A 26,026-nucleotide genomic window follows, 5' to 3' on the forward strand; every position below is an offset into this window, starting at 1 on the left:
TATAATTTTTCTATATAATTTATCTTAGTAGCTCATTGAAATGCAGTCACAGGACATAATGTATGTAGGGACAAGCAGAACTTAAAATCTATCACTACTCCTGACTGAATATCGAGCTGAGTTATTTTTGAGCTCCATTTATGCACATGATATCTATTTCTTTGAATGTGTTTGTTGGCTATTCAATTTCAGAATGTCTTGATAATAAATTATAGTGGCTTGTAAGCAGCTATGTTTAAGGCAACATTTATTTTCTGTAATAGTAAAATGTGAAGAAAAAGTTTTCGATAAGGATAGTTGAACATCAGATTGAAAATTTTATTCTGAAGAATTAGATGGAAGATAATGTGTGTGTATGTACTGTAAATGAATCCTGCCATTGTTAGCTCTGTGCGTGTGTGCGTGGATGCATACACATGCATAAAATTTGTTTAATAATTCAAGTAAAATAAGAGGTTGTAATGATCTTGCGAGAAATCCATTTGTGGAGCGGAGTAATTGCTGTAGCAGATAGCTTATTACCCTAGTTTCACTTTTATTTAATGCAGATTAAATCGGGTTTTCTTGTGTGAAACATAGTTTTGTTTTCCCTAGGCAGAAAGTGGTTCCACTGCCTGTTCCAAATGTCCACTTTTGTCCAGGAAAAGTGCCACCTGCTCGCTTTGTATCTTATACCACTTAACATTGTTCTTCCCATCGTTCTTAATCAAACCAGCTACTCACTGTGGTTACCTGGTTCTGGATTTTCTATGCTATTTGTTCTGTAGGCATAACTCCACCTCTTTGAAAAATGTTGGGGCTAAGGTAAAAGCAGTGTTGGGCCAATGATGCAGTCTTGCTTTCTACCAGTCTTCACTGAAATTGGAAACACGAGGAAATCTGCAAATACTGGAAATTCAAGCAACACAGACAAAATGCTGGTGGAACGCATCAGGCCAGGCAGCATCTATAAGAAGAAGTACGGTCGACGTTACGGGCCAAGACCCTTTGTCCATTCTGATCTGTGTCCTGACGAAGGGTCTCAGCCCGAAACGTCAACAGCGCTTCTCCCTATAAATGCTGCCTAGCCTGCTGTTTTCTACCAGCATTTTGTGTGTGCTGTTTGAATTTCCAGCATCTGCAGATTTCCTCGTGTTCCATCTTTGCTAAAGTAGATTTGAAGAAAATCCATTGTTCCTGTCCGTGGTCATGCTTCTCCACTCTCATGGGGGGCGGTTGTGAGGGGAAAAGGTATGTTGGGGTTACAAACTTGTTCAGTTATTTTAGTTTAAAAAAATCACATTGATATGAGATTAATTGCTGATAGTTGTTTGAAATCAATGTAGGAACAATGTGACCAGTGTTGCTTTTCAATTAGGAATCAAACTAGGCTCAAGTCTTTGGAAACATTGCATCAAAGATTGCAAAGTTATTTCTGCAGGTTCGTAGTGGTGTAAGGAATACCACACAATGATCTTACAATGCTCCAAAAATGGAGTAAATGCATTTCCATTTTAATGATATTATGCATTGACTGTTTGTCAACACTTCAAGCAAGTATTATTATCAAATCCACTTGTGCTGCCCGACCTACTGAGTATTTTCAGCATTTTCTATTATTTAATACTGAATTGTACAGTTAGGAATTTTTGGAAATATTTTAGTATTATCAAACTGCACATTGCTATTATAATATTTTTCATCCCCTACATCTGGCTAAATTTGAGTCCATGCTGCCAACACTTCCTTTTGAATTTGTAGTTTTCTCCTGCATTAATCTGGTCACCACTTCTATCTTCAAGGAAATGAAAAGGGAAAGTTAGAATAAGGCCACATGTGAACCGAAGACCTAGCCTGGATTTTAAAAAAATTCTTAATCTGCCAATGCACTGTAATTCTTTGCTTTGCCCGTTCTTTATCATCCTTGTCTCAATTTTGGCTTTATCTTGTTTGTGTATGGAAGTTAAACATTGAAATAATGAGGGATAACATGCTGGATTTCTGGAGCAAATTGGGCAATTGTTTTTGTACCCTGCTTTTTGTAAAATTATATCAAAATCTCATTAGAGTTAGTATTATTTTCAGTGCATTTATTTTGAAAAAATACTTTATTATGAAGTAACACTTGCAGAATCATTGATAATAAATCCAGGGTTATTAACTTCATGTGTTTTAAATCTTACATGCGGAATATATTTTGGCGGCATCTGTAATACTTGTGGCTCTTTAACCTTAAAAGCTTTATCTGGAGATTTTAAAAAGTGGCTTGAATGACAAAGTGTGGTGGTATTTTTCTCTTGCCATTTCATATTAAAGCCACGCAAGAAAATTGAACATCACATTACCTCTGACACAAAATTCTGTACAACATCAGAATTGATATCTTCAAAGGATTCACATTGTCAGATGGGTTTACCACAAAGCTTCAGGCCCAATTTTCATTTGATTTGTTTCAGGTATAATACATAGAAAAGTCACAGTAGGGGATTATAGTACATCTCTCTGCTGCATTGATGCTGCCATCAACATTTACCTGTCAGAAACTGCATTTGGTTTGGGACCCCTCCTAATCCTTGCAGCACAAAAGAGACATAGGAATGTGAAATGCATGCCCTGGAGATTTCTACTTTTCAGCTGCTGGGCTCTTTCTGAAACAAAGTGCTCAGCAGCCATTGCTAAGTCTTTATTACAGTAAATAAATGTAAAATTATATGCATGCCTAAAGTAGTTTTAAATGTGCAGTAAATGTTTTGCTATTCATCATCCTTTGTAATTCCATCGTCAAATTATTAAATTCAAACTTTTGTAACCTTTCATTCTAAATATGCTGTAATAATACCAAATTTATTTTAAATGTGGCAGAATTTTATCAGCATTCAGTTTTCTAATAACAATGACTTTTTGTTGGTCCTGTTGTATGTCTAAAAATAAGAAAAAAGTAGAAAATGCTGTGGATACTCAGCTTTTCACTGTGCCTTGGTGCATGTAAACCAAGCCCAATGTTCATATCCTTCCATTTCTTGCACATTCATGTGCCTATCTCAGAGCCTCTCGAACATATCTGTCATACTTGCCTCCTCCACTACTCTAGGCAGCACGTTTCAGGCATCCATCGCTCTGTGTGGAGAAAAAAAACAAGCTTGGCCCACGTATCTCTTATAAACTTACCCCCCACCCATCCAGCCTCAAATGCATGCCCTTTCATATGGATATTTCATCCTTGGGGGGGGGGGAGGGGAAGATGCCTTCTATGCTTCTCATAATCTTATAAACCTCTCTTGGATCTCCTGCCCAGTGAAAACAATCCAAATTTGTCTCAGGGTGTTCCGGAGTTCAGAGTTAAAGTTCTGCTACTGATCTGTAAGGAGACTCTGTATGTCCACCCTGTGGATTGCGTAGGCTTTCCCTGGGTGCTCTGGTTTCCTCCCGCAGTCCAAAGATGTACCAGCTAGGTTAATTGGTCATAGTAAATGATCCAGTATTTAGGTTAGGGTCAATTGTGGTGTGGGATTGCTAGCGCAACAGGGTTCGAAGGGCCAGAAGGGCCCCACTGTATTGCTAAATAAAGTAAATAACTAAATAAGTTTCATAAAGCTGCAACATAACCTCTTGACTATTGAACTTGGCCCCTCATCTATTAAGGCCAAGCATGCCATATGTCATCTTTACCACTGTCAACCTGTGCAGCCACTGTCAGGGGGCTAGGGACATGGATCCCAAGGTCCCTCTGCTCATCAACATGGTTAAGGGTCTTGCCATTAACAGTTACTGTCTCTTTATGTTTGATCTCCCAAAGTGCAACTGCTGATATTTGGCTAAGGTAAGCTCCATCTGCCATTTCTCCACACATATCTGCAAGAGATCTCTTTCTTGCTGTATTCTATGTATGAATATGCTTAGAAAACTGGCAATGAATACAGCAAGAAAGAGATCACTGCCATTAATAGTGTACTGTCTCTTTACATTTGATCCAATGTACTGTCTGCACACCTACTAACCCATCTTTCTGCATTTTCATTCAAGTCATTTGTATGTGCAGTGGATTTCTGTTAATTGGGCCATCAGTTAATTAGGGTAGTTGTTTATTTAGGACAGCTCTTAAAAAGCAGAAACTAATCAAGAAAATAGCCAAGATTCCTTTTGTTTATTTTGGGAAACTATGCTGCTTAATTGGAGCAGGAGACTGCTGCCGAACAATTTCTAACTAGTGTCAGTCACATGCACGTGCATTGTCTTTAGACACTACACCATGATTAGAGCGAAGAGTTTTTAAATAGCGTTAGTTGTCTGTGTTTGTGTTCAAAAAGCACAGATTTTTGTCACTGATAGTTGGCGAGAAATAAGCAGTAAGACAATCCTGAGTGGTTCTGCTCATTGCAGTTTCAAACATTCGGGCCGGGAGATGCCAGAAACGGCTGCGAGTGAAAATGAAACAATTTCACTACTTCAAGTTAGGAAGTATGAAAAATTTGAAAGTATCGGCAATCATCTTGAATGTTACAATGTAAATGCAGATTTGAAGGATGCGACCATGGAAAGCATTGTATGAAGGCAGTCCATTATCTGAACTAGGAGCCTGCTAATTTTGTTAATTTACTGTCAATAGTAAAAACACGGCAGCATACACTGGATGAATTCCTCTATTAATAATTATTTGGAACTAACACACTGCACTGTAGTACTATAATAGCTTTGGTTGTGTTCTAATTTGTTCTGTATTTCATTTAAATACATAATCAGTCTGTCCTTTTTTGTATACCTTTTTAACTATTTCCATGAAACTTCGGCTAATTATGGCAGCCGTTTAATTGGGCCAAAAAGTACTGGACTCAATGTGTCCCAATTAACTGGAATCCACTGTGTATGTAATATATTTATAAACTGAATGGCATCGGTCCCAGTATGGAACCCTGTGGAACACTACTTCACAAGCCTCTGGTAGAATACGTCCCATAGGCCATTCTCCTCTGTCTTCTATGGACAGACTAGTTTGGAATCTAACTAACAATTCACCATGTATCCCATACACCTTAATCCTCCAGATGAGTCTCCCATGAGGAAAAATATAAGACCTTATATGTTCTTAGGTAGCAGAGTGGCACTAATATAGTTTCCTGAAGCTGCTGTATGAGTAGATCATGTGGAAAGATCAGAGCAAAACTATTCATGCTCACAGAGAGTGGTTTGAGTGATGTGTTGATGTGTGTTAGAAGTTTGCAAAGATTCGGCATGACATCTAAAGCTTTGACAAACCTCTAAAGATGTGTGCTGGTTGCAAAACAGCCTCGTATGGAAACACCAATGCCTTTGAAAAGAAAATCATACAAAAAGTAGTGGATATTCCTCAGTACATTACAGACAAAACCCTCCCCTCCATTGAGCACATCTATACGAAGCGCTGTCACAGGAAAGCAGCATCCACCACCAGGACATGCTCTCTTCTTGCTGCTGCCATCAGGAAGAAGGTACTGGAGCCTCATGACTCACCATCAGGTTCAGGAACAGCTATTGCCCCTGAACCATCAGGCTCTTGAGCCAGTGGAGATAACAATTAAGCTTCACTTGCCCCATCACTCAAGTGTTCCCAGAACCTATGGTCTCACTTTCAAGGACTCTTCATCTCACATTTTCAGTTTTTATTAATATTATTTTTTCTCTTGTATTTGCAGTTTGTTGTCTTTTGCACATTAGTGTGATCTTTCATTGATTCTATTATGGTTCTTGGATTTACTGAGCATTTTTGAAGAGAAAACAAACCTCAGTTTTGTTTATGGTGACATATAAAGTTGCTTAGAATTTCGATTGTCAGTGATATCTTGCACTGATATTCTGTAGTACTGAATTTACCTGCCATTGCTGTATTAAGCATACTGTGCACGCAACGTCAGTCAAGCATATAATTAAATGTTTATAAATTCAACTATTGCTTTAAAGAATTCTGAAGATTAAAATTCTGTACTCTGCACAATGTTTTTGCATGTTACATTTTATAATTTAATTTATCAATAACTACAGTTAGTTACCTACCATGTGCTTATTTTTGCTGCTTTGTTACTTCTGGGTCCCAGAAAACTTCTCAATACAGGTGATTGGATATTTGTTATGACACCTAACAGGATTGCAAACAACCAGGGGTTCCACAAGTTAATTAAGCATAAATTCCTCTTATCAAAGGGTTTTTAAAGAAAAAAAAGTTCTATAAGCACCTGAAGGTTGGTGCCTGACAAAATATTGTGAACTGGAGAACGGTTGATAAATCGAAAGAACACGGGAGATCCAGCAATCACTGACAGTCAAGACACAGAAACATAGAAAACCCATAGCATGATACAGGCCCTTCGGCCCCAATGCTGTGTCAAACATCTACTTAAAAATCACTCAAGGTTATCCATAGCCCTCTATTTTTCTAAGCTCCATGTACCCATCCTGGAGTCTCTTAAAAGACCCTTTCATATCTGCCTCCACCACTGTCGCTGGCAGCTCATTCCATGCACACACACTTGTGTATATATATATATAAATCCACAGCATCTCTAGTGGACTTAAAGAAATCTTATTTGTTTTGATCTGTCACAGACAGTGCCAAGAATGATTCAATTAGCAGCTTAACTTATTAATGTCCTTGATTGCTAGAGTCAATGTGAAGAAATTATCATTAACTCTAATTAAGGCGTTGACAAATTTAGACAATCATTTGAAGATCAGGGTCATTTTCAATTTGCAAGCTTGTTGTCTCTCAACCTCCCATATTCTATTATACCCGCCATTCCAAAACAGTTGTTAAGAAGTTGAATTTCATAGTTAATATCTTTGAGTAGTTTTGAGAAATTCTTGTATTGTCTGATATGAACTTGCTTTTCTGGATGAACAAGACTTTCATTTGAGCAGCAAAGGAGACCCAAACTCAGGTGATTTACCATGAAGTAAAAACATTAATGGACTTACTTTAGGTGTCTGGTCATTGCATTGTGGTTTTGTTTACTGTGCTGTGAAAGTGTGTATAAAATAATATTAGCATTCTATTGAGAGGTAAAATCTACCCCTACATTTAAAAAATATTCAAAGTGAATCACATCACTACCGAGTCTCATTTAAGAAGCATCTGAAGGCCCAGCAGTAATGATCTTAACAACAATTTTGTTTCTTAAGAGTTAGTGTAAAGATAGGTTTAGGGTCAGAAGAATTATTTCAAAAATTTATGTTACTTAGTTTTTTATTTTTAGTATTTACTTGACATTTGAACTTCTCCCATAACCTTACCCATGTGTGCCAATTCTTATTTCAATCTCAATAAAATGTTTGAAAAGGAAAGTATTTTTTTTTAATCCTTGTTTGCTGTTTCAATTTACTATACCTTGCTGTGGCTGAACATCAGTAATCCTCAACACCTGACAGAAATTGATCTTGGGCAAGCAGAAGCTTGTATTGAGGTGGATTACTGGGTGTTTGTGGGGTAGTTTGAGGTCGGAATCGTTTTGCTGTGGACCATAATGTTAAGTTTAGATCTTGTCGCACTAGATATAAAAAGATTTGTTCTTCAGCATGATTAATATAGATGCATTTATATCTATATATAAATACAATGTTGAGAAATGTACAGTTGTACATTTTGGAAGAAGAAATAATCGGGCAGATTATTATTTAGATGAGGAGAAAATTCAAAAATCAGAAGTGCAAAGGAACTTGGGGGTCCTCGTGCAGGATACCCTAAAGGTTGGATCAGCAGTTATTAAAGCGAATGCTATGTTGACATTCATTTCAAGAGGAATAGTGTACAAGAGTAAGGAGGTGTTGATGAGGCTCTATGGGGCACTGGTGAGTCCTCATTTGGAATACTGTGTGCAGCTTTGGGCCCCCTATCTTAGAAGGGATGTACTGATGTTGGAGAGAGCTCAGAGAAGATTTATGAGGATGATTCCTGGAATGCAGGGGCTAACATATGAGGAGCGTTTGTCGGCTCTTGGACTGTATTCATTAGAGTATAGAAGAATGAGAGGGGGTCTCATAGAAAGATTTCGAATGTTGAAAGGGTTGGACAGAGTAGATATGGAAAGGCTGTTTCCCTTGGTGGGTGAGTCCAGGACAAGAGACCACAGTCTTAGAATTAGGCAGTACCCATTTAAAACAGAGATGAGGAGAAATTTTTTTAGCCAGAGGGTCGTGGATTTATGAAATTCATTGCCACATACAGCTGTGGAGGCGTGATCATTGAGAGTGTTTAAGGAGGAGATTGGCAGGTATCTAATTAGGCAGGGTATCAAGGGATATGGGGAAAAAGCCGGAAATTGGAACTAGATGGGAGAATAGTTTAGCTCATGGTGGAATGGCGGAGAAGACTCAATGGGCTGAATGGCCTACTTTTGCTCTTTTGTCTTGTGATTTATACGCTCTCTTAGTAGGTTCTAAACTTCAGAGCCAAGAGCACAAAAGCAAGCATATAGCCACTGTATCTATACCAACCATCAAGTCCTGTCTATAGTAACCCTATTTAGATTCAAAAAACTTTATTGTTATTCTAACCATACATCAGCTTTGCAGGGCAGAATGAGACAGCGTTTCCCAGGAGCAGTGCAATCATAACATAACAAACGCAACACTAAATAATAAACATATTTAGTCCATAATCAATTGTGTTTTAGTGTTAAAAGAGCTCCTTCTGATGCTTCTTAAATGTTCTGGTAGTACCTGCTTCAGCTTGAGATCTCAAAATATTTGCTTTGGAAACTGACAAGCCATGTTTCCTCCATTTCTTTTTACAGCTGCGCAGTCCAACCATTGCTCTGAGCAGGAAATTTTTACATGGCCTGAAAACCACACAGCACTTTACGTTTTTGTTCGTAATTTGCACATCAAACATACTCAAACTGCAAGTAAACAATGTCAGGCAGTCAAAACAATGAACAGGCATAATGGTAAATGTAAAATGTTTTGACTTGATGGTGTTAGTGTTTGGTGGGCTGACAGTTCATTAATAATGAACTGCCAACTTCCATTCTGGGTTTATTGTTACTATTTGTAGCTGAGTTGTAACTTGAGACACTGACAATGTAAATACGTTGAAGCTCTGAAATATTTCAAAGTAAAGGTTGTGGTACTATTATTTAGAAAATTTATGAATTATATTTATTAACATAATTACAGGGTATATCATAATTATATTAACATTATAAAAAAGAAAATTCCAGCTGTGCTGTAACAAAGGCTATGTGCAGCAATATTTCAGTTACTGCATGGCCACATACCCATGCAGCTTGGAGGGAAAAAGTGCTGACAAGGCAATCACTTTAGTTGACACTTGTAAAATAATATTTCATAACGTACACTCATTGACAATGTAAGAACATCAAAACTAACTGTTGGGTGTGGAACATTCTAATTCTGTGCCTTTTTTTTAACAGAGCTTGGGAAGATGAGTTTAAAAATGGCCATGTAAATTGATCCTCATTGAACCTGTTTACTTTTAACTTACTATAATCTGGGAAATACCTAAACATGATTTACCCTTATTTGACAGCTCACCTACCCATCCCACAACCTTTCCCACCCCCACGAATACATCACTTTGTATTTATCAGGATTAAATTCCATCTGCTATTGCCCAGTCTAACTTACCAACTAATAACTATTATTCTATGTTTGAACTACTAACCTCCTCCCTGTCATTATCAACAACAGCTTTCAATTATTTTCTTGTAGCATGATTTTGGTTCAGGCAGTTACACCTGTCATTCAGATTTTTGTACAATATCTCAATCTGTTTTAAAATTACTTTTAAAGTCCACAGAAAGTGTTCATTTGGTGAAGTTCAATTCATTTTTGTGTGTAATCTTTTTGCCAAATTGTAATTACTTTAATTAAGTTTAACTGTTTCATTTCTGTTTCCAGTAAACTAATGATTTGCATATAAGTGCATAGGAATTGTTAGTTCATTTGCTTGAAATGCATTTTGACAGGGTAAGATAAGCTTGAAATTTAGTGATGCACACTATACACAACAATAGGTAGAATTGGTGTACTAAAGTACTATAATATAAACTATCTGTATCAACAGATGAAAAAGATGAATATCAGGAGAGAAAAAACATGAAGAAGAAAATTAAGGAGCTTAAGGTCTTAGACCCAAAGATAGCACAGAATCTCTGTAAGTATGAAAGGTTATTCTGGAAGTGGTTTTAATATACTCATAATTAAAATTCTGTTTCATTGCAGAAAGTAATATATTTGTACCAATGTTTTCTGTAGCTATTTTTCTTGGATCTTTCCGGATGCCTTATGAGGAAATTAAAAAAATTATTTTGGAAGTAGATGAAGACCAATTGACTGAGTCCATGGTCCAGGTAAATTACCAACTCACTGTCAAATTTGCATGGGAGATAACTCGTTGATAAGCGGATGATTATATTAAATAAAATGGTATTTTGAATTTGTCTTTTCATTGATTACTTGGATTAATGCATATTGACTGTTTAAATCATTGAATTAGAAGAAGTTAATGTTAGCAATAATCTATTCAAGTGGTAGTTTATACTTAGTAGCAGGAATTGTTTGTTAAAGTGTCATTCATACAGAGTGAACCTAATACCAATACCAGTTGAAAATACACTCAGTGACCACTTTGTTAGGTACCTCATGGTTTTCTGATGTTGTAGCCCAAACATCAAGGTTTGCCGTGTTGTCCTCTTCTGCATACCATTGTCCTTCCTGTCCTTTTAAACTAGTCTGGCTGTTCTCCTTTGACTTCACATTATCAAGGCATATTTGCCCACAGAATATATTTTTTTTTATTTTTGGCACAATTCTCTGTAAACCTTAGAGACTGTGGTGCATGAAAATCCCAGGAGATCAGCAGTTTCTGAGATACTCAAAACACCCTGTCTGCACCAACGATCACTCCACGATCAAAGTCACTTAGATCACATTTCTTCCCCGTTCTGATATTTGGTTTGAACAACTACTGAAACCCTTGACCATGTCAGCATTCTGTTATGCATTGAATTGCTGTCACATGATTGACTGATTAGACATTTGCATTAATGTGCAAGTGTACAGGTGTACCTAATAAAGTGGCCACTGAGTGTGCACAGCATTACATAAGCCATTTTTAAGGTATCATATTCTCATGAATGCTATGAATTATTACTCCTTTCAAGAATTGGAGGCCAAACAAACATATTAAAAACTTATTCAAGGTGTGCATATATTGATCAATCAATTTTTTAGCAGGACTGTTAGCCATTGTGTCAGTTCATTTGAAATCACCCAGGTTGTGTTTTCAAATTAACATAAAATTATGCAAATAGCACTTTTTAAATTATTGTTTATCTGTGATCTATTTTCAGATAAAGTGAAAAAAGTAATCAAAGTAAAATTAATTTTCATTTTGTCCTTCATGTCTGTATTGTGGATTTTGTGAATGATTTTTGACCTATTATGTTGATCAGTGTACAAATCCTCATTGTTGGCATAATATATGAAGCAACCTCTCCTCTGTTCTTACACCCTAAACCTATTATATCATCTTGTTAACATGAGCACTCATCAAAACATAGTTTCTGCAAACTTACAGTATCAAACCTGCTTAATGGTTTTAGTTGAACATAATTCTGTCATTCTTTCAGTTGAGTCAATAACCTGTTTCAGTTTACATTATCCATATTGTTCTTCCCTTTATATTGTTATCTGAGTACCATAAGTTCTGCATTGGATAGCACCGAGAAGCAAGCATTTTAAAACACAGTGCAGGACGCACCTTAATGTTTTATCATTTGGATGCATCATTTCAATGATTAGCAAGTGGAAGTTGTGTTGTTGCTTCTCAAGAAAGCAATCCACATGGCAGCAAGCATCAGTTAGAGCTAAACAACAAAGATCAAAACCAATCTCTCTTTTTTTGGCTGAAAAAACATGCTTTCTTGGCACCTCTGGGGAGTTGGGACTTCCTGGATATCATGGCTTAATGAGAATGAGATGGTTCCTCCCTAATTTGTGGAATGTATTGAAGCGCTTGTGATAAGGTTGAAAAGGAGAGATGCCCTATCCAGTGAGGTTCAGAAAATCTTCGAAGTTCAGAATGAAGGGCAGCAGTTGAGGATGTGTGCAAAGGGAAGTGAATACAGTGCAGCCGGCAGTTTATGTCATTGGTGAAATAAGTGTCATGAATATAACATTAAATCCCACCTGCCCTCAACTGTATCATAAGCATAAGGTGTTCCCTCATACAAAATTGGAGGTAACAATTGCTTAATGACTGCTGAATCTGAGATGGTGTGTTGATTCACTTTGATGATACACTTCTGGTAATCATTGTAATAATCAATGCACTTCTGGTTACACAACACTTTGAGATTCTCATGGGGCACCTCAGACTGATGTGATTGGTGTCAATAACTTCCCTGCAAAATGCATAATCCTGACTGAATCAACATATTTATGTTGCCTGCTATTCTATTTCTGAGAAAAAGGTAAATAATTCCTTTCACCGGAGCTTGTGTACCACTTGGGCTCGTTAGCTAACCCTGCTAACAGCCACGTGACTCAGTGGCGAGAAGGCCGCATGTCGTAAGCAATATGCACCTAGGATCGGTATGATTAGGGGCTCAACCAAACAGGAAAGCTGGGATGTTCCTAGAGACACAGCTTGTAACCCCTTGCTAACAGCCACTGAAATCAGCAGTGAGAAAACCACCTTTCTCATACTCTATATGTCCAGGGTCAATATGACTTGGATCCCACCTAACCAGGGAAGTTGGGAAGTCTCGTTTACCCGACCCCGATCTGTGTGAATGCTGTGTTCCTTACTGCCCCATATGCAATTCCCCGTTGGCAAGAAATAACGGACCATACACTCTATACAATTTTAAAGAAAATATATTTTCAAATGTCTGCTTTATCAGACAGTTGGTAGGAAAAGAAAAGGAAAAAAAATGAAAGGGGCCCACTACGGTTAACCCAGTCCAAATATGCACATAAGTTGAAGTTCATCTTGATGTTGTTTTTAACTCCCATGCTGGACCCACGGCCTGTGTGAAGGCACACACCACCTTTCAAATGTCACTCAAAATCCACCTCAAAAAAGTGGGTGCCCCACTTGAGTATTGGCCCTTCCTACTTGAAGCCGTTCATCTGCACAAAGCACCTTCTGCAACAGGGACACCATCCTCAGTGATCTTACCCTCGGCTTCTCCCAGCTCCCGCCAAAAAGACCTCGAACCACACCAGTGTCCGTCACAAAATCCTCTCCACCCAGCATTCTTGATCCTTCTCCCAATTCTACCATCCTGACTGGGTGACACAACATTCCTAAGCTGAACAACATAGCTACTTAACTTTAGCTCAAACCCACGGCTGAAAACAGAACAGGCTGCTCGTACAGAACTGCTAAAGTGAAATACCTACAGCTTAGCAGTAAAAATCTTAACCAGAGCGATAAATAAAGGTGAATAAAAAAATAAATAGGTAAATAAATTTGAGTGAATGCTGTGTAACTACACAGTTGTATATTTACCAAATTTACAGTTACAGAAAAGAAAAGAAAAATAGATGGGCCCTTATAGTTAAACCAGTGCAATGTGCACATAAACGCTGGAGCTCATTTCTGGACCCACAGTCTACATGACAGCACCCGCCACAGTCTGAATTTCCCTCAAAGACCATATTGAATGAACTGGCTCTCTCAGGAGTATTGGCCATTCCTCCTTGGACCCATTCATCTGCACGAAACACTTCTTGTAACAGGGATTCTCCTTCCAACTGCATTCTGCGGCATCTTCCCATGTGTCCCCCTCCACAGCTCCCACCCAAAAGGACCCCAAACCAGACTACAGTCTTTCGGAAATCTCTTCTCATCTAGCTTTACATCCCACAATCCTGACTGGCAAACATAACATGGCTCTTTACCTTTAGCTGAAGCCAAAACACTTAGCAGCAGGGCACACTACTTTTACCAAAAACTGTTAAAATGAAATATCTCACCGCATAGCAGTAGAAATCTTAACCAGGGCATTACATATAGTCTCTGTGTCCTCCCTTACTCAGTGTGTTGTTCCTCTTTGCACCTTTTGGCACATCGGGCAGAACCTTGCCATTTCTTTAGCATTTGTCTGTTTTTTATGAGGCTGAGTTACTAGCTCGAAGCTTAACCCAGCACGAATGGAAAGCGTGCAAGGTACCAGCTGGATTCAAACTTGGGACCACTCACCTTGAAGTCTGGTGCAGATCTGATGTGGGAGCAGAACATCAGCTCCATCCTGAAGAAGGCCCAGCAGCGGATGTACTTCCTGCGGCTCTTGAGGAAATATGGTCTGCCTCAGGAATTGCTGCTGCAGTTCTATACTGCAGTCATTGAGTCTGTCCTGTGCACCTCCATCACTGTGTGGTTTGGAGCCGCCACCAAGCAGGATGGAACCAGACTACAGCGCACAGTGAGGACTGCCGAGTGCATTATTGGAGCCTCCCTGCCCTCTATTGTGGACCTGTACTCTTCCAGGTTGAAGAAGAGGGCGGGGAACATCATAAAGGACTCCTCCCATCCTGCGCACGGACTGTTTGAACTGCTTCCATCTGGTAGGCGCTTCAGATCCCTCCAGACTAAGACTAATAGGCACTGGAGAAGTTTTTTCCCTACTGCAGTCACTTTGCTGAACAGTTAACTGCCGGTTAACTGTCGGCTAACTATTACTTGGATTGCACTACTTGTATGTATAATCTATATTTTCATTTATATTTATCATTATTATTGTTATGAGCAGAGAGACAACATCTGCCGGAAGTAAATTCCTTGTATGTGTACAGGTACTTGGCGATTAAAGTCTGATTCTGATTCTGATACCTCTACACCAGCTGCTGGCCCTTTACTCAGTACTTTGCTGCAAATCGTAGAAATTTGACCATGCACACTGCTTCAAAGTTTCTAATAGTTCTTCTTTGCTTTGCCTGAGCAAGCCTATACTTCTATTTCATAATCTAACTGAATTCTAAGTGTACTCCTATCCAGTCTAAGTACTTCATATTCTGTATGTTGGCTTCTAAAATGCAGACTGGGGCATTTGTTATTTAGTCGCATGTCAAAGTTGAAGTGATTTTTGTTTGGTATGATTTTGACCTAGAATAATCACTTTAATCTAATTATTAGAAATTATTCTTTTGATCATTCTATTTGTGATATTTCCATAGTTACATTGTGTTTGATCTCCTGCAAGTAGTTTCATTCTCATGATATTTCTTTGATAGCTGTTTTTCATCACTTGATTTTAATTTCGGGATTCCTCCACAACTTGCCTATGATGTATTAAAATGTCATTTAAATAATCACTCAGTATCAGACGATTTGGAGGCAACAAAACACTTTAACAAAGCATCCTTTATATTATTTCTTTCCTTTGTCAACAGAATTTGCTGCACCATCTACCAGAACAGGTGGTTACCTTGGCACGTTTCAAGGACGATTACAATAATTTGTCAGAACCAGAGCAATTTGGAGTAGTGGTGAGTATTCTGTGCAAATCATCAAACTGAGATTTTAAGAATCTTAATTATTTCTATAAACTTCAATCAAGAGAGTAGTTCTGATTTCACATATGATTAATTTGACTTCATTAATGTTGCTACATGATTTGACGCCGATAAATAGAAAATAGTTTTTTTTATCCCAATTAAGAATTCCTGTCTTGAAAATTTTCCTTGCCAAAAAAAATCTATTCACCTATACAGGACATACCCGCTTCTCATTTCTACAATCTTGGAGAAGGTACAGAAGCCTAATGGCACGCACTCAATGCTTTAGGGAAAGCTTCTTCCCCTATGCATCAGATTTCCATGGACATTACTTTATTATTTTGCTTTGTTTTTGCAGAGCTTTTTTCATGTAAGACGATCTCTGGTGTTGTGAAATGCCAAAAATCAGCACAGACCAGAAGCGATTGTTATTAGCAAGCTTGACAACATCTGTGGCAAGAGAATCAGCCGAAACTTCAGGTCCACATAGGAGATTCTGCAGCTGCTGAAATCTTGAGACAGACACAGAGAGAGAGAGACACGCACACTCACACACACTCACAGACATATACACACCCTTGGAGGAACTCAGCAGGTCAGGCAGCACCAATGGACTGAGTTGTGATGAAGTTTTAGCTGACAGAATGATGGGGATTGGATTCACAGACAATGGGACAATTGTGACACAGTGAAGGTAGGGTTTTGGTGATAACTTAAAGAGGTCATCTTGTCAGTCGATGGGTTAAAGGGGACAATTAAATGTAATACTACAAATGGATGTGTGAAAAGTTGAGAAATGTTGGGCTGTAAGACGTTCCCAGGAAAGCAGGCTTTGCTAATGGAGAGAGCTATCATGGATGACTTGCAACAGAAATGACACCTGAAATTGTTGAATTCATTATTAACTCCGGACAGCTGTTTTGTGCCTGTAGTTTCTTCTTCAAGCTTTCATTTGGCCTCCTTATAACAATATTGGGAGTCACAGACAGACAGGCCAGTCCTGATACAATGTCTCAGCCTGAAATATTAACCATCCCTTGTCACCAACAGATGTTGCTTCACCCACTGAGTTCTTACAGTGTTTTATTTTTTGCTCCTGTCTTTGACAGATAGGCTAGTTGTGTGATAAAGAATTAAACTGGTGGCCACTGTTATTCTACAAAAACATTTGACCATTCAAGTCCAAGTGAGTTACTGCTTCACCTGGAAAGGCTTGGCACAACCAGGGTGGTAGAATGGGAAAAGGTGAAAGAACAGGGTCGTATCTTCTGTAGTTGTATGAGAATGTGCTCTAAGAAGGGGAATGATTGATGGGAGTGGAAGAGCAAAAGGACCAGTGATCATTGCTGCAGTTTTCAGTTTGTGATCTTGAAACCATACTAGTGATTTTTTTTAATGACTACAGTTAGGTGTTCACATTGTAGTCATAACTTATTAATATAATATTATTTATACAGAAATAACAATGAAAAGCTTATGCACAGGGAAATAAAATCTTATAATATATGGTTTTCTGGCCTGTAGAACAGTTCCAGTTCAAGATGAGAAAAGATTCAATCTGTTGGATGCTTGTCATGCTGTTCATTTATATCTTTCCTTTATTATTAAGAACTTTTAACATTTTTTACTTTTTACGGTAGAGAAACAAAACAGGCTGCTCCCATTTAAAAGTCAAGTTCATTGCAGGAAGTAGTGAAGCAAAGTGCTTTTTAATAAATTCAGTGAGGATGAATTTCTACAAATCTAATGACTACATGAGCCTGTATTTTAATAATTATGCAGAATTGTTCTGGGTCATTTTGATGGCTATTATAATAGGCTTGATCAGACCCAAACTATTCGAACATCCAGGAGATGTGGTAATAAGTGTAAAAGCACTGCAAAATAACTTAATTTATTATCATAAAATAGAAAGCACAAAGAAACCACAGAAAATATTACATGATAAGTCACTAAGATTTCTGCGCTCACAATTCTCAGTCACCACTTGATTGCCGCTGTTGTCGGAGGAACTCTGCATTCCAACTCACTCATGAATCCACCTCTGGGTCACAAACATTGATCACGATTTCTGGTCCTCTGTTGGTCCGATAAACCCAAGGAAGTTACCCCACAAATATGAGTTTCACAAGCATTGGAAGACACACTGAGACAGTTAAACTCTTTGATCTTTTGTTCTCCTGCCAATAACTCAGCCTTGTTTCTTTCAATCAAACAAGAATTAAATACTTTAATGGTCACACCTTATCCATTGATCCACCAATGTTTTGTACATAACATTCCCAGACTACAAATAGTATTAATATTACATATAAGTGATAAAGCCAAATGCAAAAAAGATTATCCATCAAGCCAACTTGAGACAGACACGAAGAAAGAATACATCAACCTAGCTCTCAAAGTGACCAACAGACATTAAGTCGTTAACAGACATCCTCATGTTAATGGTGTCTGAGACTAGGAAAGACTCCTGCTGCCATCAGCAAACTAGATATTAACAGGCTTACAGTGTTCAGACATTATTTTTACATAGTTTTTTTTTGAATTATTGAAATGCGCTTGCTGTTGGGTACTTGGCCTTGTGAAAAACAGACAAATGCTCAAGAAGTGGCAAGGTTGCCGTTGATGCACCACAAGGCACAGAGAAGAACTTAGCAACAACAGCAGCAATTCATTTAGCATCTAGAGCTAGCAACATGCAAGGATTATTCAGAGACAAACTTTAGATTGTAGTGCACATTAAGCAGAATCATGCTAATTTAATGATTTCAAATATCTGAGGAAAACGTATATTTTTTTTGCTGAGTCTCTCTGTGGCTCAGAAGGGAAACAGAGACAAAAGGAGAACCGTAGTGATAGGGGATTCCATAATTAGAGGAGAAGACAGCTGATTCTGTGGATCTGAAAGAGGCTCTTGGATAGTATGTTGCTTTCCAGGTGCCAGGGTCCGGATGTACTTAATTCTAAAGGTTGAGGATGAACAGGTGAAAGTCGTGGTATATATTTGACCAGAAGACATTGGAGCAGAATTGGACCATTTGGCTAATGATCTGCTCTGCCGTTTGATTGTGGCTGATTCAGTTCCTTCTCAACCCCATTCTCCTGCCTTCTCCCTGTTACCTTTCACACCTTGACTTCTCTGAACCACCACCTTAAATACACTTAATGACCTGGCCTTTGCAGTTGTCCTTGGCAATGAATTACACAGATTCACCACCCTATGGCTAAAGAAATTCCTTCTCATCTCCTTTCTAAATGGACGTCCCTCTATTCTTCACATCCACCCTATCTAGGCCTTTCAACAGGCTTAGACAGACTTAGTGTGTAGAAGATATTTCTTATAGTGGGGGAGTCTAGGACCAGAGGGCACAATAGAGGCACATCCATTTAGAACAGATGAGAAAGAATTTCTGTAGCCAGAGGTGAATCTGTAGAACTCATTGTCACAGCCAGCTTTGCAAGCCAAGTCTTTAAGTATATTTAAGATGGAGAATGATAGATTCTTGATTAATCAGGGCTCACGGATTACAGAGAGAAGGCAGGAGAATGGGCTTGAGAGGGATAATTAATCAGCCATGATGGAATAGTGGAGCAGACTCGATGGGCCAAATGGCTTAATTCTGTTCCTTATCTTCTGGTCTTACAATATTTTAATGTAGTATTTTTATAATATTTTAAAAATGTATTTGTGAATGCAGCACACAAACTAGGAATTATATACATTTTCAGTATTATTCACTTGACAAATGCTGTTTGCTATTCTGATGATTCACACGTAATAGATTTTGCAGAGATTTTTAATTTTGTATGCATTTGATTTGAAAAATTTCAATAAATTTTATGTTTTGCAGAGGCAATTGAAGACCATAACAAATGAGTTATTTTCTAATAGTATTGCATATTTGGTTAGAGTTTGGTTCTAGTCAAGGGGTTCAATTTGTGATTTAACTCTCGAGCTGATACAAAGCACTTTATGAATATCAACATTCTGAGTTTTGTTACAGTTGTCAAGTACTGTCTCGGCCATCTGGTTCATGGAGCTTGTTATGATATTTGAAGCTCTGAGTATTCCCAAAGGCCTCAAAAACTTCTTCTGCAGTAATTGAAAGATTTAAAGTTCCAGAGCTCTGTCAGAGAAACATAAGAATAAAGACATTTAAAGCAATTTGGTCTAATGTACTAGGTTAAAAATGTAATTCATTTTTGTCTGAATGTATTCACCACACTCAGGATATCATGAACTTTTGTTTACCTCAAAGTTATATTATCAGCTTTATATTTGAGCCATCAGTAGTGTTAATCTATTTAAGTGCACACATTTGACATATATTTGGATTTGGGTTAAATGAAAACCTTGAATCCTCCTTATGCTGATTAAATATTCTGCACATTTGTCATTGCAATAGGATTGTTTTAATTACATAAAGATGGAAGTCCTTGAGAGGCTGAAAATCTTAAATGCCCAGATAATATACTTAGTGGCCACTTTATTAGGTATACCTGTGCAACTCATTAATGCAAATATCTAATCAGCCAATCATGTGGCGGCAGCACAATGCACAAAAGCATGCTGATATAATTGAGGTTCAGTTGTTGTTCATGCCAAACTTTAGATTGGGTTTAGAAATGTGATCTAAGTAACTTTTACTGTAGAACAACTGTTGTTGCCTTATGGGCTGGTTTGCATATCTCAGTAAATGCTGTTCTGAGATTTTCATGCGCAAGTTTCTAGAGTTTACAGAGAATGGTGTGAAAAACCACTTCTGTCAGAGAAAACGACTTGTCAGTGAGAGAGTTCAGAGGAGGATGGCCAGACTGGCAATGCAAAAGTACTGTAACACAAATAACATTGTGTTACATAATAGTATGCAGAAATGTATCTGAACATACAGCCGATTGAATCTTGAAGTGGGTTGGCTACAGCAGCAGAAGGCCATACTTGATACCTCTCCTGTAGCTAATAAAGTGGCCACTGAGTGTATGTCATTTAACATGAAGTATCTGTTCTTGTAAGAAGGTTTGCGATGCACTGACAATTAATTTGAGTGAGTTGCAAGGATTCAGTAAATGAATACTGTATCACCTGTACTCTTGGAAGGTGACTCCATAGGTGCAATAAATAATAGACTAATTAACATGAATCCCACACAATGCAAAGTGATAGAATCAATCATCATTTGTGTGGTGATTTGTTTAACAATTTAGTGAACATAAGTTAGGCTTCTTGCTTTCTGTTCTTTTTTGAATAAATGAAAACGTAGAAGATGTTTTGAGCTGGAGCTATGAAGAGCAGGTTGAAGACAATAACTGCTGCAAATGCTGGAAATATGAAGCCAAACCAGAAAATACAGGCAGTGTTCAAGAGGTCTGGCACTGGCTGTGTAGAGAGAAATTTGTTTACCATATCAGATCAGTGACCTTTGATCATTACAGGAAAAGTTGGTACAGCTACAGGAAAGGAGAATGATGAAGAGATCAAAAGGAATGTACCGGGTATATGTTAGGGTGGACGCAAGAGATATTGCAAACCAGTTCTCTGAGATAAAGACAGAGGAGTAAGAAAGCAAGGGAAGGGCCAGAGATGGACTAAACAAAAGTGTGGACAGGTTGGTAATGAAGGTGATGAAACCAAGAAGCAGCACCGATGCAGTCATCAGTAGAAAAATAGATGTGGCAGGATCCTGAGCAGCACTGAAACAGTACCTTTTAATGTGCCATAAAGTATATAGCTATTAGGCTGAAATAGATTCAATTATTAAATTATACCAAATTATTCATTAATTGAAAAAGGCATAAGGAGCTTGACTGAACTTAAAAGGAAATATGTCTCTGGATTGAAGCAATTTTGACGAGTGGTGACAGCAGGTTTAAAGAGGAGAGGGAGTATTCATCTAGAAGGGAATTAACATTTGAAACAACTTGAAAGTGATTTTAAGAGTGGGCAAGATAAATTAGAAGAGCACTTATGAAAAAGGAGACAAATTGCAGTGGATGTAGACCCAACTTGGACATGATGGCATCTTGGGGGATATTATACTACATTAAAGCTTTTGTAGAAATCCAAGTTAATGCTCCAGGATGGATGAAGGTTAAAATTAAGGAAAGGGAAATGGCAGAGGCACCTGAATGAAGCATGAAAGAAACCTAGTGACTCAGTTGGTCTGTGGGGGCCTTGTACATGTTGCCTTACTGAGAGAAAAGCATGTGAAGTGCTGGAGAGGCAGGATTTTCCATTTAAATGCATTTGAAAGAATTATAAGGCATGCTTTTACAGTCATCTCAAAATCTAATTGCTATTTAACAGTGAATATTGCTTGTTCTTTCTTTAAAAGGTAGGGTACACCTATCTGAATAAGATGTAATATTTACAAATTTTTTACAAGAATATTGCAGTAGTCATTGAATTTCTTACCAGTGGGTGGCAGTGGAGACAGCTATAATTATGTGGCCAGTGGAGCAGCAGGACATTACCAACTGTTCCAATTAATGTATGTGGGAGTTTAAACTGAAAATACTTTCATTGTTGAGTCTTTTATTCAAATTTCGTTATGAAATTCCTGTGATCCTACATAATACATTATTCTACCTAAGGCTAAGTACTTTTTTTCTCCTTATAGGAGGAATTTTTTTTTTTTTTTTTAAAAGGTATTCTTTCCCCTGCTTATTTCCCACTGTCCCAAGCTGATCTTTTATTTTGATCAATGAATGGAAAAGCATTACGAAGCCATTGAACTTACCAAATAGTATTTATGAAACTAGTGGGCTCAACCACAGATTGCTCTGAAAAGCCATTGGATCAACATTCTCCAGATTCTTTCTCTTGGGATCCAGCACCAATCTTATTTTTCCAATCTACCTCCATATTGAATCCTCCACATGACTATTGCCACATTGCATCTTTTCTATCTTCTATTGTGATTTGTATGCAATATCCTGAGTCTTTTTACCCTTGCAGTTTCTTAACTGTACCCACAAAGATTTTCTGCTTTTAATCCTACTATTAAGTCTTAAGGATTTGATTTAATCTTTTACGAACAGAACCACCCCACCTTTCCTGACTACTTGCCTGTCCTTTTGATAGAAGGTGTATCCTTGGATGTTAGGCTCCCAACTATGATCTTCTTTCAGCCACGGCTCAGTGATGCCCACAGTGTCATACCTGCCAATTTCTAATTGCATCACAAGATCATCTACCTTGTTCTGTATACTACGTGCGTTCAAATATAACACCTTCAGTCCTGTATTTATTACCCTTTTCAATTTTGTCCCACGTTACACTTAAGCACATCCCACTGACTGCAATTTTGTCCCATCGTCCTTCCTCATGGTCTCACTGCACACTGCATCTAGTTGTATACCAACTGTCTCATTCTTGGCTCTATGTCACTGGTTTCCATTCCCCGACCAAATTAGTTTACAGCCTCCTTAATTGCTCTAACAAAGCTGCTTGCAAAGGTATAGGTCCCCTTTGGGTTCAGGTGCAACACATCCTTTTTTATACAAAATCATCTACCTTATTCCATATACTGCGAGCATTCAACAATAACACCTTCAGTCCTGTATTCATCCATGTTACCAGAAGTACCAGAATTTTGCCTTCATATTACTGGAAGTGAAATTCTTATCCCATTCTAAATTTTTTGTTTTTTTTATTTATTATGAAAATGTTCATAACCTATCCTCAAACTTCAAAGTGAATTTTATAATCAAAGTAAGTATATGTTAACATATACAACCCCATGATTCATTTTCTGCTGGCCACGTTCATTAAGTCTATACAATAATAACCATAACAGAGTCAATGAAAGACCGCCCAACTTGGGTGTTCAAACAGAGTGTAGAAGACATCAAACTGTGCAAATATAAAAGGAAGAATTAATAATAATAAATAAATATGCAATTAATACTGAGAACATGAGATGAAGAATACTTGAAAGTGAGTCCATGGTTTGTGGGAATATTTCAACAAGGGGCAAGTAAAATTGAGTGCAGTTACCCCCTTTGGTTCAAGAGCCTGATGGTTGAGGGGTAGTAACTGTTTCTGAACCTGGTGGTGTGAGTCCTGAGGCTTTACCTCCTTTGTAATGACAACAGGGAGAAGAAAGTATGACCTGGGTGTCCACAGGACCTCAATTTTGTTCTCCATCCACTGCACATTTGCGAACAAGGTTATAGGTAGAGGGGGGGGGGGGGTTCTCAGCTCTCTGTGTTTCACTCTGGCTTGGAGATTCCATTCCTGTCTCGCTTCTGGCCATGGTAGTGAACCTTTGCCGGCTTAAAAATACTGTACTTGCTTGGTCTGCCGAGACCTTCACAGGATCGTGAAATCTATAGATTATTAAGTTGATTTTAAAGTTCATTACTGCAGATTGCAGTGAGAATTATTCAAGAGGTATATTTAGTACTCTGCGTAGTTTGCAGAATGCACCATCTTGCTCGTGAACCACTGTGAGTGCATCCTGCACTCCCCTTCCCTTTTACCTTGTCACCTTTCTAAACTGAACATCCCCCCCCCACCACTATTTAGTTTAAATACACACATCAACCCTTCCCACTGACTGCAATTTTTCTCTATCAGTTTCCTATCCTTCCTCACAGTCTCACTACTCCAAGAGTTCCCAACCTTTCTTTATACCATGGACCCCTACCATTAACCGAAGGGTCCATGAGTCCCAGATTGGGAGCCGCTGCACTACATGCTGCATCTACTTGTATGACAACTGCGCTTCCTCTCCCCTATTATTCTGGCTTCTATCCCCTGGCAAATTAGTTTACACCCTCCCCAACAGCTCTAGCAAATCTGCCTGCAAAGGATACTGCTTCCCCCTCAAGATCAGGTGTATCCTGTCCTTTTTGTACTCAGAAGTGATCCCAAAGTTTCAGGGATCTGTAACTTTGTCCCCTACACAATTCCTCAGCCCCACACATTATTGTTACCCTCACTGGTGCATGACACAAGCAGCAATCCAAAGATTGTTACCCTTGAGGTCTTGATTTTTTGCTTCTGACCTAGCTTCCTGTATTTTCTCTTCAGGACCTCATCCCTTTCCCTACCTCTAGTGTTGGTACCAATATGTAGCACACCTGCTCTCCCTCCCCCTTCAGAATGCTGTGGACTCTATTTGAGACATCCCTGATTCAGGGAGGCAGTATATAATCTGGTCCTCTTTGTCATGCCAACAGAATCTCCTGTTTGCTTCTCTAACTATGGAAACCCCCTATCACCACTACATTCCTCTTCTCTTTCATGCCCTACTGAGCCAGAAAGGCAGACTCAGTACCAGAGACCTGGTCACTGTGGCTTTCCCCTGGTAGATCCCCCCCCTCCCCCGCCAACATTGTCCTATGCAATATAGACAATAGACAATAGGTGCAGAAGTAGACCATTTGGCCCTTCGAGCCTGCACCACCATTTTGAGATCATGGCTGATCAACTACTATCAATACCTGGTTCCTGCCTTGTCCCCATATCTCTTGATTCCCCTATCCATAAGATACCTATCTAGCTCCTTCTTGAAAGCATCCAGAGAATTGGCCTTCACTACCTTCCGAGGCAGTGAATTCCAGACGCCCACAATTCTCTGGGAGAAGAAGTTTTTCCTTAACCCTGTCCTAAATGATCTACCCCTTATCCTCAAACCATGCCCTCTGGTACTGGACTCTCCCAGCATCTGGAACATATTTTCTGCCTCTATCTTGTCCAATCCCTTAATAATCTGATATGTTGCAATCAGATCCCCTCTCAATCTCCTTAATTCCAGCGTGTACAAGCCCAGTCTCTCTAACCTCTCTGTGTAAGACAGTCCAGACATCCCAGGAATTAACCTCGTGAATCTACGCTGCACTTCCTCTACAGCCAGGATGTCCTTCCTTAACCCTGGAGACCAAAACTGTACACAATACTCCATGTATGGTCTCACCAGGGCCCTGTACAAATGCAAGAGGATTTCCTTGCTCTTGTACTCAATTCCCTTTGTAATAAAGGCCAACATTCCATTAGCCTTCTTCACTGCCTGCTGCACTTGCTCATTCACCTTCAGTGACTGATGGATAAGGACTCCTAGATCTCTTTGTATTTCTCCCTTACCTAACTTTACACTGTTCAGATAATAATCTACCTTCCTGTTCTTAATCCCAAAGTGGATAACCTCACACTTATTCACATTAAACGTCATCTGCCAAGTATCTGCCCACTCACCCAGCCTATCCAAGTCACCCTGAATTCTCCTGACATCCTCATCACATGCCACACTGCCACCCAGCTTAGTTTCATCAGCAAACTTGCTGATATTATTCTCAGTGCCTTCATCCAAATCGTTGACGTAAATCGTAAACAGCTGTGGTCCCAATACCGAGCCCTATAGCACCCCACTAGTCACCACCTGCCATTCTGAGAAACACCTATTCACCGTTACCCTTAGTTTTCTATCTGCCAACCAGTTTTCTATCCATGTCAATATCTTCCCCCCAATGCCATGAGCTTTGATTTTACCCACCAATTTCCTATGTGGGACCTTATCAAATGCCTTCTGAAAATCGAGGTACACTACATCCA

At 38.7% G+C, this 26,026-nt stretch overlaps 1 protein-coding gene across 1 annotated transcript in view; it reads left to right on the forward strand.

Moving 5' to 3' along the window:
- LOC132391478 (protein diaphanous homolog 3-like) overlaps positions 1 to 26,026 on the forward strand; it is a 583,252-nt gene that overhangs the window by 299,363 nt on the left and 257,863 nt on the right. Inside the window, exons 18-20 of the mRNA XM_059964736.1 lie at positions 10,031 to 10,120; positions 10,222 to 10,316; positions 15,367 to 15,462. Of these exons, the coding sequence (XP_059820719.1) occupies positions 10,031 to 10,120; positions 10,222 to 10,316; positions 15,367 to 15,462 (281 nt within the window). The remainder of the gene's footprint in view (positions 1 to 10,030; positions 10,121 to 10,221; positions 10,317 to 15,366; positions 15,463 to 26,026) is intronic.

This window comes from Hypanus sabinus, chromosome 3 (assembly GCF_030144855.1).
Source record: "Hypanus sabinus isolate sHypSab1 chromosome 3, sHypSab1.hap1, whole genome shotgun sequence".
NCBI classification, from domain to species: domain Eukaryota; kingdom Metazoa; phylum Chordata; class Chondrichthyes; order Myliobatiformes; family Dasyatidae; genus Hypanus; species Hypanus sabinus.